The 17,939-nt window shown below is 33.0% G+C and overlaps 2 protein-coding genes across 4 annotated transcripts; one reads left to right on the top strand and one right to left on the bottom strand.

Moving 5' to 3' along the window:
* Positions 1-2,578: 2,578 nt before the first annotated feature.
* LOC121801626 (E3 ubiquitin-protein ligase MIEL1) lies at positions 2,579-5,526 on the top strand. Of its 3 annotated transcripts, XM_042201157.1 has the most exons (12): positions 2,579-2,884; positions 2,973-3,089; positions 3,686-3,773; positions 3,881-3,937; positions 4,055-4,087; positions 4,167-4,244; positions 4,326-4,369; positions 4,455-4,495; positions 4,622-4,704; positions 4,798-4,889; positions 4,979-5,048; positions 5,138-5,526. In XM_042201157.1, the coding sequence occupies exons 2-12, from the start codon at positions 3,034-3,036 to the stop codon at positions 5,303-5,305; spliced, it is 810 nt and encodes a 269-aa protein (XP_042057091.1). In that variant the 5' UTR covers positions 2,579-2,884; positions 2,973-3,033; the 3' UTR covers positions 5,306-5,526. The 3 variants fall into 3 exon arrangements, with proteins under 3 accessions (XP_042057091.1, XP_042057093.1, XP_042057090.1); XM_042201159.1 differs by having other exon boundaries at positions 2,579-3,089; positions 4,326-4,362; positions 4,448-4,495; XM_042201156.1 differs by having other exon boundaries at positions 2,580-3,089.
* Positions 5,527-5,820: 294 nt separating this feature from the next.
* Positions 5,821-7,158, bottom strand: LOC121799544 (transcription factor TT8-like). Its single transcript, XM_042198947.1, has 2 exons — positions 6,744-7,158; positions 5,821-6,289 (listed from the first exon to the last, which is right to left on the bottom strand). Exons 1-2 carry the CDS (start codon positions 7,029-7,031, stop codon positions 5,888-5,890), a joined length of 690 nt encoding a protein of 229 aa, XP_042054881.1. The 5' UTR covers positions 7,032-7,158; the 3' UTR covers positions 5,821-5,887.
* Positions 7,159-17,939: the final 10,781 nt, after the last annotated feature.

The following is a 17,939-nucleotide window of genomic DNA, read 5'->3' as shown; positions in this document are numbered from 1 at the left end:
TCCAAAGTACAGACACAATACATGGATATAATAGTACTAATTTAAATGACAAAGTTTAATCAAATTTTGGCCCATAGTATCAAAACTAAATAATCAAATTATGAAATTTTAATTTTTTATAATTATTTCATATATGTATGTACAAAATAACGTGATGCTTAAAACAATGTTATTTCATAAAAATAAGTATCTTTCATCTTTTCCTTAAATTTTGTTTTATTTTAATTAAACGATTTGAACATCATTAAAGATATTATTTTGTACACGGTAAGATGATTATGAAAAATTAGGACTTTGATATTATGTGAGTTGATTAATTATTAGTATATCTTAATTATAAATGTGCATAATAAACTAATGCTATAAGTTGGATATTTTACTAGTAAATGAAAGTGCGGAGCATGTCATATAGTAGTATTAGATATTTAGATTGCGTCATGTATGTCTTGAGTCGTTTGAGAACGAAAATTGCCTAAGAGCATTCGCAATGGGGCGGACGATGGCGCGCCCGAGGCTCAATTGCCTAAGAGCATCCGTAATGGGGCGGACGATAGGCCGCCCGATGCCTCGGGCGTGCCATCGTCCGCCACTGTGGGTGTGCGGACGAGCCTGATGCATCGTCCGCGCCCTATAGATCGTCCGCGGACGATAGGGCATCGTCTGCCCACTGTGGGCGACGCGGACGATGCAACGCGTTTTTTTTTAATTCAAAAATTATTTTCATATAAATACCCCCTACCCCACATTCACATTTTTAACATTTCTAACTAGTGTAACTTTTTTTTAATCAATGTAGGATTTGCCGTTTTTAATTAATCGTGGTGTTTTAATTTATTTTGCATTGACATATTTGAAAATATTTAAATTAATTAACAAAACAATAGTGAAACCTATAACACGACCTTTATGGCGGCTTATAAGGCACCCCACTGTAGGTGAAAGGGTAGGAGAATAAAATGATGATATGGGGCGTCCTATAGGGCGCTTTATTGCTAATACTAATAACTCGGAAACACGTGCGTTCTTCGAAGACTTAATTTCATTTATTTATTTATGTTTCCTCCTTGTTTATGGCTGTAATTGAGCATGTTTTCTTTAAAACTAATTGAAATGGGAGCTTTTTTTATCGTTATTTAAAGAGAATCGGAGATATCTTTAAAGAATTTGATACTCCCTCCGTCCCGGAATAGTATTCTTATTTAGTTATGGCACGAATTTTAATAAATATAAAGAAAAGTGAGTAAAATAAGTTAGTAGAATATGAGTCAATTTATATATATATATATATATATATATATGAGTCTCATTATTCACAAATCCACTCTTAAAGACCGAACCACCGAACCATACCAAATTAGGGTTTTTAGATCTAGTTTTTTATGGATGAGAGACACAAATTTATCAATTATTTTCGCCTTCATCACGAGCCTATTTTAATTCATCCGAAGGTAAATAAGTCATACTAACATGTTACGAATATTTAACTTCATCCCGGTAGGTATTTACTTCATTCCAGTATGTTTTTACTTCATTCCAGTAGGATTATTACTTCATTGCAGTACGTAAATGCGGTTTCGCCGTCGCGTGCCGTTCTTTCTCTCTACAATATCTATCACCACCACCACAACGCTGATATGATGTAATAAACACATGGAATGATGTAATAAATTGTTGGAATGAAGTATGTGTAGAAGCATTTGAAGTCCTACTGGAATGAAGTAAAAACCTTATCCAATGAAGTAATAACGTTTCTGAATGAAGTAATCAATGCACTTGAATAAATTGCATTTTTTAATGTAAATAAAGTAAAAACTCAGGTCAATGAATTCAAATGAAACATATGTTGAATAATTTCAAAACCTACTGGAAGAAAGTAAAAACATGTTGTAGTTTCAAGGTATTACTTACGGAATGAAGTAATAAACCTATACAATGAACTAAAATGGGCTTGTAATGAAGACCGAAAAATTTACACAGCAGCACATCTCATCAAAAAAACTAGATCTAATAGCCTTGATTTGGTCTCTAGTTCGGTCTTTAAAATTTGTTCGACATTGACCACAACTCTATGTTATATTAGTTTTATAACAATATGCGAGTAAGTTGATGGATCAGAAACATACTTATCATTTATGGTAAAAAGAGAAATAAGTATCTGTCTACACTCGAAGTCCCAAAAATGCGTATACTCTTGGAGGCGATGACCCCACAGTTTTTCTTAAATTTCGATCATTTTAGTTATTGGATAATGTATTTTGACATGGGTTCATTGTTTTCTGAAATCATGACGTGGATTTAATAAATGTTTTGACTATTGTTCACATTATTGCCAAAAATAATAATCTTATGCGTAACAAATTGGCAAGTTAAATGAACCCATAAATATGGAAAACTTGATATTTTTGTTTGGAGTGTAATGGCAGATGCTCGAAAATTGGATTCTGAACTATGATAACCTCATCTTCACCAAGTTATGTAAAAAGTACAATTAGAAAATCATACTAGTACTTAATTTCATTTTAATTGCACTTATAAAAAGGATCAAGTAATTAATCAATTATTTCATACTCAATTGAAGTTCAAGATCCGAGAAGGAGTTTGCAGCCAATGAGAGCTCCTGAATTCACATGGCCAAAATTGAGCCTCTCAAGCAACAGCTTCAAAGGATTTTAACTGTCGTCAAGAAGCAGATAACTTTGATTTCGTGAAGAGATTGCTTTGAAGTGTGATTGGGTAGATTGAGCGGTGCTGGGGCCCATCCGACCACCCCACTCCTCAGTCACTTTCACGCTACCTTATCCTCTTCCCCAAAATAATTGTTGTAAATGGTTGAAGGTGCTTCCAGATTTGGCAAGTTAAGAATATAATAATAAGATAAGTAGAGGTGTTTCTTTTGCTATTAATGCTCACGTATATATAATCTGTCTCTGTCCATTTGACCCCATGGCCCTCTCTTAATTTGATTTTATTAGGCTTCTTGGAGTTTTTGAGGTCGCCCCCCATCTTCTTCTTGCATCCCACTTTCACTTGGAAATGCTAATGGAAGGCAGCCCCAATGATCGCCTCACCTTTGGCAAGATGGGCTATGGGTACTCTCTCTATTTATTTCTCGTTAGATGTTCATTTGCTTATGCATCTTTGGTCTTATTACTGCAGTGTTGTCGTGATGTTTTAGACATGTTCTGACTTGTAGATCTCTATATGTTTGTTTGAGGAGATGAGTATTAGGAACATAAAAAAGATTACATTTTGGGATATAATCAATTTGTGTAGAATCTTGTTGATGTTCCGGTGCTTGTTGCCAATCTCCACTGTTTAAGATTCTTGATCTTGTTCAGAAATAGAAATTCTGATAGTTTAAAATGGAATCTTTCTGATTTGGGGAATAAGTGTATTTGTATCTGTATTGAGTGTCATTCTGTTTTTGAAGTTGTTAGAAATAGTGTAATTACTAGACCCAAATAAATCATTCATGTGGATTGACTATTTAAACTTCAAATTCTGCATTATGGTCTGGTTTAGATATTTATATTGTTAGAATAAAATAGTTTGGAGATGGTTGTTTTGCAGTAATGAAATTCTATCTGCGCTGTTAGGATAAATCAGTTATTTGTTTGCTATTGTTGAGGATTTTGATATCATAGAAATCCAAGTCACTGATTTTGTAGTCATTGGATTTATATAGATGCAAGCATTATAGAAGAAGATGCAAGATTCGAGCTCCATGCTGCAACGAAGTCTATGATTGCCGTCATTGTCACAATGAAGCCATGGTACGGATTATTCAATGATGTGATCTACTGTAAACCATAGTTCCCCCAGCATCTCTTATCTACCAAAGTCCAATTTGATATGTGAATTTTGTTGCTTGATTCAACAGAGTATGCAGCGCAAGATTTATGATCGTCACGATCTAGTCCGGAGCGATGTGAAACAAGTATGTCCTTTGCAGAAATGTACTCTTCTTGCTTCTACCCTTGACTAATTTGTTTCTGCCATTCTTGTTTTGCTTGATTTCTTACTGAAATTGGTGATATTATTGGTTCGATTGCAGGTTATTTGTTCTGTTTGCGACACTGAGCAGCCTGTACTTCCTCTTAACCTGAGTCGTAGCCAATTATTTCCTACAGTCTGTGTATTAATCGTCTCGTCTTCATCTTATCCAGGCTGCACATGTTTGTGTGAATTGTGGCGTCAACATGGGAGAATATTTCTGCGAAATATGCAAATTCTACGATGATGATGTAATGTGATCTTCAATATCCCTCTTTTCTATGTGTCATGACAGAAGGCTTTAAACTCTAGCTCTTTCTTGCTTGATGCAGATTGAGAAAAAACAATTTCATTGTGATGATTGTGGGATCTGCAGGTTTGTGGAATGAACATGTGTATCCGAACTTGTTTATACCAAATTCGAAAGTATGTTAGAGCTGATTTATGCTCGTGGTCTGCAGGATTGGAGGTCGAGAGAACTTTTTTCACTGCACGAAGTGTGGTATGAGACTTGTTTGAAAACACATTCCGTGGATGGTTCTCTCCCCTTGTTTTCGGACACTTTGTAGACTATCTTCGACTAAATAGGTGACTTATCTCCTCGTCTCTGTTCTTGCTAACCTTGCAGGCTCTTGTTATTCAATTAGTTTACGCAACAACCACCTCTGCGTGGAGGATTCCATGAGGCATCACTGCCCTATATGCTATGAGGTTTCTCTTCCTTTCTTCAAACTTCAGAGAATCACAACACTTGTTAAATATACTTATAAATGCTGCAAAATTTGTGATTCTTGCATTCTACAGTACCTATTCGACTCCCTCAAAGATGTAACGGTCATGAAATGTGGACACACCATGCATTCTGAATGTTACGATGAGCTGATAAAGCGTGACAGGTAATGAACTGTCTCGTCTCAGAAAAAACTTCTGCGTCCCTTCTTGTTTTACAGCTAAAAATATCTTCTCGCACGTGGGTGGCTGGCAGGTTCTGCTGCCCAATATGTTCCAGGTCGATCATGGACATGTCTATGGCGTGGAAGAGAATAGACGAGGAAGTAAGTCTCCCTACATATACATACTGTAATCAACAGCTCTGCAGGTTGAAAACGGTTATTAACTCGAGAAGACACTTCTTTTTGTGCAGATTGAAGCGACCATGATGCCCGAGGAATACAGATACAAGAAGGTATGGATTTTGTGCAATGACTGCAACGACACCACTGAAGTTTACTTCCACATAATCGGCCAGAAATGCAGCCACTGTGAATCGTATAATACTAGAACAATTGCTCCTCCCGTTCTTCCTCAGTAAAACAGTTTTAAAACTCCATTATTTTGCTCTGATGCACCGGACAAGCTGGTGCAATATGATTGATGTCGTTGTTTCTTGTCATGTTTATACGTGTGGTGATTGATGTACACTATTGTGTTGCTCTTCCTCTTCCTCTTCCTATTAATGTGGGAAAATATTTACCGAGCTCAGTGACTTTGGATTGATGTATACAAAGTTTTATTGGCTTGTTTACCTTTTCAGCTTATGTAGCTCGAAAATGATGTTTCATCTTACTTATTCAAAACCATTAACTTCCCCAGTTTTGACGACAGCAAAAAAACTTTATCACTTCTCTATGTTTATGATATGTATTCAATTATTTCAATTTACAATCATGCCAATTCAAAAGTATGGCAACAGCATTCGTGTAATTTTCTCCAAAACTTCCAATTAACAAAATGAGAGGTCTTTGAGCACAAGCTACAATCAATAACTACAGCAATGAATCATTCTAATCATATCTTCGCATATTAAACTCAACCTTGTTATACTTATAAACTCAATTCTAATCAAGAAACTTTATAATCTATCACATATGAATTAGGATCCAAAATTTCTAAATCAACTTCTGTTCAGTAAATTTAATGAAGATAGTATATCTTGTCTCATCTTATCAATAGAGCAGCCTCTGTGACCTCGAAGCTTCACCGTGGCTGTGAATGTCATCACCTTCTCGTCACTAACATTAATCCGTGCCTCCATCACTTCAGCTTCATGCCTCTGTAGAACCCTCAGTATGTTTAGCACTGAGCCCTGCCTAGAGGGCAGTTGAATAGCGAGAAACACCGCAGAGTCGGAGATGGTAACATTGACAGAGTTGTGATCTGTGCATTTGGAGAGACTAGGCCTTTCCACCCTGTGCTGTTTGCTCTGAAATTTCTTCAGGCCTTCCAACCTCTCTGCTTCTTCTTGAAGGCATTTGATATAGTTTACTGTATTGTCCAGTATCCTTACTTTGCTGGGCTGTAACATTTCACACGGTTGAAATCTAGATTGAGAGATCAGTGTTTTGAACAGTTTCATAATGTGAATATGGTCAAATTTCTTCCATCTCACACAAATTAGAAACATAATCCTCCATTGAACTCTCATTGAGAGCCAAAATTCGTGTGAAACTCCAAAAACTTGTAATGCTCGAATCATGAATATATTCACACACAATCAATCAGCACTGACGATCGAATAGAAACTCAATCGAATCAGGCAATAATCTTCTAAAACTGAATACAATCACATAGCTCAGCAGAATTCACAAATCACACTGATTCATTCTATTTAGCCCCAAACAATATTGAAAAGCACAATTTAATCCCAATTACCCTTACATCTAATTAGCATTGATGAAAATTGTTCCCAGCAACAATAACAGCTACTAATTCAACAAAATTCGATCAAAGAGAGAGAAAGGGGGGATGACCTTATGTGCTCTGAGAAGGGAAGGCACCATTGATTGAAGAAGAGAATAGTTCTCAGTCAATTGGTCCCTTCTCTTGCGCTCATTATGCTTTTTATCGGATTCAACTTTCTGCATCTTTCTCGAATTTTGGATGTTGTGTTCATTATTGGGGATTTCCGGAGTGGAGAAATATGACAATGGTGGAATTGCAGAATCATTGTATCCCTCCATAATTTCGAGAAACAGATCTCTGAGTTCCTCTTCTTTGAGTTTGCAGTTCCCCGATTCTGCGTTTTCACCTCGACTCATTTGATCACCGACTTTTTCATGTGTGTGTTTATCTATATGCGTGTGAGAGAGAAGATTTTCAAATAGGGAAAGTCTTTTCCACCAAGAAAGCAGTTAGAATCTCTTCTGCAAACATGTTGTATGTTGATATGAGAGTGTGAGACTGAGAGAGACAGAAGCGAAAGCGATTGATGTACATGAAGAATTAAGCTTCAATTGATCTACACCGTTGATCCTACTTACAGACGGTTGAGATGATGCTATTTTTTAATCAAATAGCTGAGGTTGACTTTTATTTTTATTTTAATTACTCCTATGTTTGTTTTGAAATTTTTGGATGGCGTTGCAGATGGGAATGCAAATCTCAATTGTTTCTGAATTAAATTGGATAAATTAAATTTTTTTATGGCTAACTTTGTTTTTTATGGATACAAAATTACAAATCAACCAATTTGCCAGGAGGAATAATTACTCCATCCGTCCCTTAAATTTTATCGCACTTTGACCGGACACGAGTTATAAGAAATATAATTGAAAGCGGGTTGAAAATATTTGTAGAGAGCGAGTCCAACTTTTATATATTAGTTTTATAATAAAATGTTAGTTGGAATGAGTCAGTGGAATATGAGGTCCATTACCAAAAATGTTAAAAAGTGAAATATGACAAATTTTGTGAGATTGACGAAAATGGAAAAATATGACAAATTTTAAGAAACGGTTCAAAAATAATGATTTGTAATATAATCTCATTTTGACTCAATGGGGTTAAAAATATATGAAACAAATTTGATGGATGGAAAAAAAAAAGTAGAGTACGAGTTTCACTTTTATATAATTAAGTGATTTATTTTCTTTTTAGGAATGTTACTTAGAATGACACATTTATTAAAATAGAAACATCTTCATCCCTACTTTTATTCTCTATTCATTCAACTCATAAAATAACATTAAATAAATTATGGTATGAAAAAAATGAATGCTTCATTTTATACGAGATAAAGTGAAGTATTAATTTTATAATGAATTTTAATATAACATTTTAAATGAAGAAGGCAGCAACGGAGAGGCCAAAAGGAGGCGGCCCCCTGCAGGCGGCAGAATTTGTCGAACACATTGCACACCTTGTTACCCTGGTAGCCATACAGCTGATAACGAGATCAATTTGAGAAGGAAGAGAAATACCGGAGGCGTCGAGGAAGAGAAAAAGAAGGAGAAGCGGCGATGACAAATTTCGTGAAGAAGAAGAAGAAGAAGAAAAGCGACGCGACGGCGGCGGCGGCTAGTGGTTGGCTAGTTTATCGGCATTCTTAAGTTTACGAACTAAACTGAGAATAATTAAAAATCTAAACTAGATGTAATCAAATTAATAAAATTAAATAAGCAAATGTTGGGGGCGAATAACAAAAGAGAATAAACTTGATGACATATAAATTTATAATGATGTGTTGATGGTATAGAAATATAAAGAAAAGCTTATGATTTTAGATATTCTAGCTCTTTGAAAGATCTCAAAGCACAGTTAAATACTGGCTACCGCTCATCTGGGCATGAAATATCACACCTTACCTCGTTAAACTTTCATCAGAATAAAATTATTTAATTAAAATAATACTCCCTCCGTCCCCAAAAAATGTACAATTTGGATTCATCACGAGCTTTAATGCAAAATTGGTAAAGTAAGAGAGAAATGTAGAGAAAAAATAATTAAAGTATTGTTAGTGGAGAATGAATCTCACCTCATTAGAGAGAAAATAATTTCTAAAATTAGAAAGTGCATATTCTTGTGGGACGGTCTACAAAGGAAAGAGTGCATATTCTTGTGGGACGGAGGGAGTACTAACTTTTATTGGAAAAATTGTCGTGTTGTTTCTAGAATCGTCGATACTAAAAATATGCAATTATCATTAATACTAGTAATTTGGACCCCCAGTATAAAAATCCTACGTCCACCACTGATTCCAGGAATACTATTTAATCTTATCTTCAGATTTTCCTTTTCAAATTCATACAAATTCATCACATCCGAGGCATGAGTATTTCTAGAGATAAATCTTATATTCGGGTTCAAATACTTCAAAATCTCTCTTATTGCACTTCCAGGGAAGATTATGTATAACTGATACCTTAATCATCCAATCCCGACATGTTTTTGGGTCTATTACATTATCCTGAACCCATAACTTCCCATCGTGATTAAGAAACATAGCACTCAAATCTCCAAAATTCGGTTTCTTCTTACAAACCAATATATGACGACTAAAAGTGGATGTTCCATTCTTCGTACCTTCATATTTCCATATTTGAAGATAGTTATTGCACTTGACATTTTCCCCATTTTTGTCGCGTTCATCGGTTGTAAAGTAATTCCAAACTTCAGAAGTATGGATGTCAATCGGGCCGGCCCATTGGGTTTCGGGCCGGCCCTACTCGGGTTGCGGGTCAATCGGGTGCGGGCTAATCGGGTTGTGAATTCTTTCGGATTGTAAAAGTTCAACCCTAACCCTAAAAGATCGGGTTTCAGGCTAGCCAGCGGGTTAATCGGGTTGCTACCGATAAGATTAACATGCGATCAATCCAATAAATAATGGTGAAAATTAGTTATATTCATAAAATGTAAAATATTTAATTATGATAAATTTGAGATATATGGTCAAACTCAATCATAAACATGATCAAATACTAATATTTGAGATATTTCGTGAAATTTTAATTCATGTTTTAGAAATTTAAATATTTTTTTAAAGTAAATCTGAAGTTTTTAATTTATTTATCAATTAATATATTAATAAAAATTCAATATATAATTTGTATATTTAATATAAAATTAAAAGTTATTTTTTAGTTATCTATTTTATAAAATTAATCAATGAAGTGTCGAATTAGAAGTAAAAAATAGAATAATAGAAATTTTATCGGGTTTTCGGGCCAGCCCATCGGGTTTTCGGTTCTAGCCCTAACGGGTCGCGGGTTAATCGAGTTTTAATTTTATCGGGCTGGAAATTTCCAGCCCTAACCCTATAAATTTGGCAGGATATTCGGGCCAGCCCACGGGTTACGGGCTACATTGATATCCCTAGAAGTTTTATCTCTTCTTAGACTTGGAACTATTTGAAGTCTATGTATTAATTTTTAGAAGAAGAATCTTCCATCCTTAGGAATTATAAATGTACAACATAAAAATATAATTAGCATAAATTAATCACTAATCAAGTAATAATATATAATCAATTCACCATATAAATATTTACAAAACTATAAAGTAGCAATTAATAACTATACACTAACTAAAATGTCCAAAATAGCATAAAGATGTAGTAAGTAACAAATATTTTGTATAAAGTAACTACTTATTAAACAAAAAAAGTTAGGATTTATTGACTATTTCAATTTCTTTTCTATCTAAAGAGCATAAAGCTTAAATAATGCATAACAAATAATGTATACAAGCCATCTCATGATTCTCATATTAATTTTGTTCTCGAGTAGGCATATCTAAAACATTAAAAAAAACACTCACATATTATATACATGTACACATAATGTATATAGCTATATAAACCAAATCTCATGATTCTCATTTATTTTATACTCCACTAACTAAAAAAACAAATGATGTACATACATATTATATACCCAAGGTAGGATAGGACATCTCCATATACCATGTATGCAGAGCCTCGGATCAAGTACCTTCGTTCCCTCAACCGAAAAAGGGAAACATAGAGAAAGACATAGACTATCTGGATCCTCGTCTTGGCTCCGTAGTTCATTCCTAAATCCATGAGTGGTGAGATGACGAACTGATTCTAAAGCTATGTTCATGAGACTTCAACTTCGATTTCGATTGATTGGCAGTGCCATTGATAATACAATGCAATTTAAAATGTCATTTGTTGAAGATAAACTGATGAAAATGTGGAATCAAATCACAATTTAGAATGAGAAATATTAATATAATCTAAAAACATAGTTCAGCTAATTAATGTTCCATTGTTTGAGTTTATTCAAGTTATCATACTCTTATTGTATAGTAAAACGGTATCGTCGTTGATAAAGTGTTTAGCAAAATTAATGTTTACGTCATTTTTATTTCATAGTTTCCATTAGACGATGTCTCATGAATATTTTTAGCAAATGACTAATTATAATTAAATTTTGTACAAAAGACAACGATTCCCCGGTGGTCTCAGCCCAATTCACCGGTGGTCCCAGGCTTCGTTGGGTCTGAATTTATAAAAAAGAATCTCAACATATTTACCCGGTGGGTCTGGCTCATAAGCAATCTGTGTAAGGGGAACTCATGTGCTCGATCCAAAGCTCTGTGTACATGGAAATTGTTATGAGAAATTAGGTTTTTACTACTAATTTAACTCTATCAATTATGTGTATACATAAAAGTATAATAGTTATGTATATAAAGATATAACCTTAGATTTATCTTAAGCTTCCACGTTACAGGGTTCGGGCTAAATTGACATCTCTAATTCCAGCAAACAAACCATGTTTTTCCCATTGATGCGCGAACGACCTAAATGCTAGAGTAACATTAGCTGGATCGGTCACGTCGGGAAAATACTCCATGAGTTCTTGTGGGCGCATAGCTTCAAACATATATAAAAAATAAAAACTAATTAGTTATGTAGACAAAAGATCATCTTTAAAATTACAAGAAACAAGGGTGCAAAACAACTTAATAGGATTACCTCTTGAACTACACTAGATTGAAGAAGTGCATTCATTTCCATGTCTTGCTTATTCGAAGGATCAAACCAAGGTAGGATATGACATCTCCATATACCATGTATGCAGGGCCTAGGATCAATTACATTTGCTCCCTCAACTGAAAAAAGGGAAACGTAGGAAAAGACGTAGACTATCTGGATCCGCGTCTTGGATCCATGCAGGGACGGATGTAATGTATTATTATGTGGGGCAAATGCCCCTCCTCAAATATATTGATATATACTATTTTATTTAATAATTTTGCAAAATTTGTAAAATTTCTTTATATATGCCCCTTCTTAAATCCTCAAATTTCCTATACATATAATTTTGCCCCTTTCCATTTACATTCCTGGATCCGTCCCTGGATCCATGGTTCATTCCTAAATCCATGAGTGGTGAGATAACGAATTGATTCCATAGCTAGGTTCATGAGACTTCGACTTCAGTTACGGTTGATTGGTCGTGCCATTGATAGTCCTACGCAATTTAAAATGTCATTTGTTGAAGATAAACTAATGGAAATGTGGAATCAAATCACATTTTAGAATGAGAAATATTAATATAATCTGATAAATATTGTAAAACGGTGTCGTCGCTGATTAAGTGTTTGACACAATTAATGTCTACGTCATTGTTATTTCATAGTTCCGATTAGGCGATGTCTCATGAATATTTTTAGCAAATGGCTAATTATAATTAAATTTTGTACAAAAGACTATGTTTCCTCGGTGGTCTTGGGCTTGGTTCAACCCAATTCACCGGTGGTCCCAAGCTTGGCTGGGTCTGAATTTATAAAAAGAGCACAGTCTCATTTTCCTAGAGGGTCAGGCTCATAAGTAATCTATGTAAGAGGAACGTATGTGATCGATCCAAAGCTCTGTGTACATGGAAATTGTTATGAGAAATTAGGTTTTTACTACTAACTTAACTCTAACAATTATATGTATGCATAAAAGTATAATAGCTACCTATATGAAGATATAATCTTAGATTTATCTTAAGTTTCCACCTTAGCCTTTGTTGTTGCACTACTTTTATCTATTCCTACCTAAGTAAGGATTAGAGATATGTTTGCGCATCCTTTATATTCTTACACTTGTATACAAGTATCTTTAAATCAATAATTAGTTCAAGAGTAAGACATTGACTCGGCATGATCAATTAGGCTCAAAGATCTTATCTAAGATATATTAGATTATGGTGAAAATAGTGAAAAATTATATAGGTTAAGTACACATGATACTAAAATAGGATAGATGGGGAGATCTTCAATATATATATATAGGACTGTGATCAATACAAAACCAGTCTTAAACCTTAAACGCTGAACAACATCATTATAAGACAACCTGGAGTTCATTATAATGAACTAATAATAAACTTATAATGAACTTCAGATCTTAATATTATGCTAGATGATGTCATTGTTTTTATATTTTTGAATTCCCTATAATGAACTTCAAATAAAATTGCAATGAACTCCGCTTTGTTTTATAATGATGTGTTTGGTGTTTACCGTTTAAAATTAGTTTGGTATATAAAACAACCTTATATATATATATATTTCATTCAATTTTGATTTTATTTCTGTTCAGGAAAAGAAGATGAGTATTTCTTCTAAGTTTTTCGCAAAGAAAACAAAATAGTATCTAAAGTTAATCTTATTATAATATATATATATATATATATATATATATATATATATATATATATATATATATATATATAGGGTTGTGATCAATTGAGATTTTTTAGCCTAATTGAGAATTGAGATGCATTATTAGCCACTCATTTTTATTAAATGAGTGGTCCAGAATTTACCACATGGAAAATATTTTTACATTAATTAATTGTGAAAGGGCAGAATGGTAATTTCATCATACATTTTATTTAATAAATATTTTTTTATTTTTTAAAAAAAATTAAATTTTTTTTTCGATTTTTTATTTTTATTTATTTTTTTTTTGTCAACTACATATACAATTCATGTCAACTACACACATATAATATCAACTACATATACAATTCATGTCAACTGCACATATATAATATCAACTACATATACGATTCATATCACCTATACACATATAATGTCAACTATAACCTGTTGACATTTGATGTGCAGGCTATTGACATTTGATGTGCAGGCTACACATCGTAGTTGACATCGCGTGAAAATTAAAAAAATTAAAAAAATTAAATTTTTTTTTTAAAAATTTTAAAAAAATAAAAAAATAAATTTAAAAAAATAAAAAAATAAATTTTTTTTTAGTTGTTGACATTTTAATACGAGTTGTTGACATTTGATATTCTGGCTATTGAAATGAAATGACGATAATACCCTTAGTTGATATAATCTACTTGTAGTTGACATTTCAAAATGAGTGGCTGAAAATGCATCTCAATTCTCAATTAAGCTAAAAAATCTCAACCTAACAAGACCCTATATATATATATATATATAGAGTCCCATTATTCACAAATCCACTCTTAAAGACCGAACCATACCAAATTAGGGTTTTTAGATCTAGTTTTTTATGGATGAGAGGCACAACTTTATCAATTATTTTCGCCTTCATCACGAGCCTATTTTAATTCATCCGAAGGTAAATAAGTCATACTAACATGTTACGAAGATTTAACTTCATTCTAGTAGGTTTTTACTTCATTCCCGTAGGTTTTTACTTCATTCCAGTATGATTATTACTTCATTGCAGTACGTAAATGCGGTTTCGCCGCCGCGTGCCGTTCTTTCTCTCTACAATATCTATCACCACCGCCACAACGCTGATATGGTGTAATAAACACAAGGAATGATGTAATAAATTATTAGAATGAAGTATGTGTAGAAGCATTTGAAGTCCTACTGGAATGAAGTAAAAACCTTATCCAATGAAGTAATAACGTTTCTGAATGAAGTAATAAACGCACTTGAATAAATTGCATTTTTTAATGTAAATAAAGTAAAAACTCAGGTCAATGAATTCAAATGAAACATATGTTGAATCATTTCAAAACCTACTGGAAGAAAGTAAAAACATGTTGTAGTTTCAAGGTAGTACATACGGAATGAAGTAATAAACCTATACAATGAAGTAAAATAGGCTTGTAATGAAGACCCAAAAATTTACACAGCAGCACATCTCATAAAAAAAATAGATCTAATGGTCCAGATTTGGTCTCTAGTTCGGTCTTTAAAATTGGTTCGACATTGATCACAACTCTATATATATATATATATATATATATATATATATATATATATATAGAACTAGAGACTAAATATTAGCCAATGGATTTTAATCTAGTGGCTGAGATTAGAGAGCCTACATCATAAATTCGAATTTCATCTTGTGAATTAAATTGTTCATCCAAAGGGCATGTTAGTCATTTCTTAATGTGGTTAAATATGGTAAAAATGAGGGTGGCGTTAATGATGGTATTATGAATTAGGGTAAAAAATCGCACCCATTCCACTTCCCACTCTATTCTCCGCCGCTTCAGCTTTGCCACCACTCTCTTCTCCGTCGTTTCACTACACCATTTCTCAACCGTAGCGCTTTTCCTTTCATCAACACTAGTCTTCTACCTCTCCACCCTCCCCAACACCCTCGTCATGGGCATCCCCTTGCTCAAAGGCATGTACGGCGCCGACTCCGGTAGCCTCATGGTCCAGATCGTCGTCCTCTAGTGCATCATCTGATACACGCTCATGCTCTTCCTCTTCGAGTACCGCGGCGCCCGATCCTTAATCTCCGAGCAGTTCCCCGACACCACTGCTTCGATCATCTCCTTCCGCGTCGACACGGATGTCATTTCGCTAGACGGGAAAGAGCCGCTGGAGACGCAGGTTGAAGTTGGCGAGGATGGGAAGCTTCATGTCAATGTCAGGAAATCCACAAGTTCCAGATCTGAAAATTGTATACAATGGAAAATATAATACTACTTCATCTTATAATCACTGTACTTCATCTCGTAATGAAATAACTTCACCCGAGAAATGGAAATATTTTGGTTAATTGAACCAATTATGAATAGTCCAAAACAAATAACTTCATCTTATGATAAAATTTCTTCATCTTTTAACGAAATAACTTCATCTTATAATGTAATTAATTCACGGTATATAGCTAAAATGAACCAAATTTGAACTATCAAACAAATCGAAACTCATATCTTGAAAACCATTGAGAAATCAGAACTCGCCACAAAATACACTAAAAATGAATCGAAATTAGAAATTAATTATCCACTCACTTCATTTTATACTCACATTGTTTCATCTTATAATGAAATAACTTCACCCGAGAAATGAAAATATTTCGATTAAAATGAACAAAATTTGAACAGTCCAAAACAAATAACTTCATCTTGTGATATAATATCTTCATCTTATAATCATGTTGCTTCATCTTATAATAGAATAACTTCACTCGAGAACTGGAAATAACTTATAATAACTTCACGTTGCAAATGAAGAGGAGTATTAGAATCGTGTGAATATTATGCAATCATATTAAATCAGTTATGAATATATTTCAAGATTGAATTGCAAATGAAGAGGACAATTTAAAATCGTGTGAAATGCATTTCCAAATTAACTGGTCTGAAATCAAGGAAATGATTGCCAAAGTTAAAATTACAAAATGGACCCATACGCTATTTTATAATATCATGTTCAATGTACACAATATTTAATAATATTTGAGAGAATTAATTATGACCATAAGATTAACAAAATGGGTGGACATGATTTGTTCTCTAGTTCGGTCATTAAAATTGGTTCGACATTGAATATAATTCTATATATATATATATATATATATATATATATATATATATATATATTAGTATAAACAAAAATATTGTATTCCAATAGAAGACTTACATTTAGTTGATTGTATCACAAGATATGTTGAGAGTTCAAATTGTTGTTATGAAAAAAAGGAAAAGAAGATATGGGAAACTAAAAAAAATAACAATAAAAATAGTGGTCAACATGAATTCAAGAAATAGCTGGAATGGAGTATTATTCTATTAGTACTATTCAAATTACTACTACTTGTTTTCGTCAACTTAATAGTTGATTCAAACAAGCATGATCATATTCATATGATTCAATAGTTGACGTTCACACTATTCTAAATTACGAATTACATAATCTTTCACTTATTAAAAAAAATCAAACTTTTCCATTCTCATAGAAGCAAAATAATAGTCAATGCTCATACATATTTCTGCATGTTCATATTGTCATGATCAACCTTATTAGCTGTAACCGTTATCTAAATAAAATGAACACAAATATACTTTATATCATGTCCTCACTTTGCATTAATTAAATGTCATAGTCAAGTATGTTGCATCCTCATTGTGACCACTATTTCAATTAAATAAACAAAAATAAGCTTATAGTATATCTTATTCATATTGATTTAAATACAACAAGTTGCTTGGCGTGCAGGTATATCCAACCAAATCTAATCCAAATTAGGAAATTACTATATAGTTAAGTGAGCTATTTAAACGGTGTTAATAAAATATAATGGAGTACTTGTGATTGTGATAGACAATCATCATGCAAATAATTAATATAGTTTCAATCTATTCTAAAATTTAACGAATCATGATATTTGTACAAAAATGTACACTAAATTTTCATTTGTACTATCAACAAAAAATGATTAACTATTTTTAACTGTATAAATATTTTTATAATTGGCCCCTATATATATATATATATATATATATTTTGATCAATGCAAAAGCATTCTTAATACAAAAATGCAGAACCAAGCATACAAAAGTCATTTTTAGGTCATTGTAAGCTTATTTTTACGTCATTATAGTAAGGATGACATGAAATGATCTTAACATGACCTCAAATCCAAAGTTTATAATATGACCTAAAACTGCTTTACAATGACCCCCGTGTTTTTGTTTAATTATTGACCATTGGATTGTCAAATCTCATGGTCTGGATTTTGTATTGAGATTAAGTTTTGTATTGATCATTTTCATATATATATATATATATTGATGTCCAATCAAAAAACTTTTATTTGTATTGTTTACTCCATAATTAGCTCACACTGACTTTATAAATGTTTCCTTAAAGTCTCAAGGGTATAATGGTCTTTTCGAAAGATTGAACATAGAGTCTCAAAACTCTATTTATGTGGCCATAATCATGAAATCTTACTC

This window comes from Salvia splendens, chromosome 4 (assembly GCF_004379255.2).
Source record: "Salvia splendens isolate huo1 chromosome 4, SspV2, whole genome shotgun sequence".
In the NCBI taxonomy this organism is placed as follows: Eukaryota; Viridiplantae; Streptophyta; class Magnoliopsida; order Lamiales; family Lamiaceae; genus Salvia; species Salvia splendens.
The sequence above is the reverse complement of the archived record's forward strand: the minus strand, read 5'-3'. Positions and strand labels throughout refer to the sequence as shown.

Excerpts from the sequence above, each read along its gene's own strand:
- LOC121801626 (XM_042201157.1), top strand. The coding sequence starts at position 3,034 with ATGCTAATGGAAGGCAGCCCCAATGATCGCCTCACCTTTGGCAAGATG. Across the intron at positions 3,774-3,880 it reads ATTGTCACAATGAAGCCATG|AGTATGCAGCGCAAGATTTA; the intron begins GTACGGATTATT and ends TTGATTCAACAG. Across the intron at positions 4,370-4,454 it reads GATGATTGTGGGATCTGCAG|GATTGGAGGTCGAGAGAACT; the intron begins GTTTGTGGAATG and ends CGTGGTCTGCAG.
- LOC121799544 (XM_042198947.1), bottom strand. The coding sequence starts at position 7,031 with ATGAGTCGAGGTGAAAACGCAGAATCGGGGAACTGCAAACTCAAAGAA. Across the intron at positions 6,290-6,743 it reads CCCTTCTCAGAGCACATAAG|CCCAGCAAAGTAAGGATACT; the intron begins GTCATCCCCCCT and ends GAAATGTTACAG.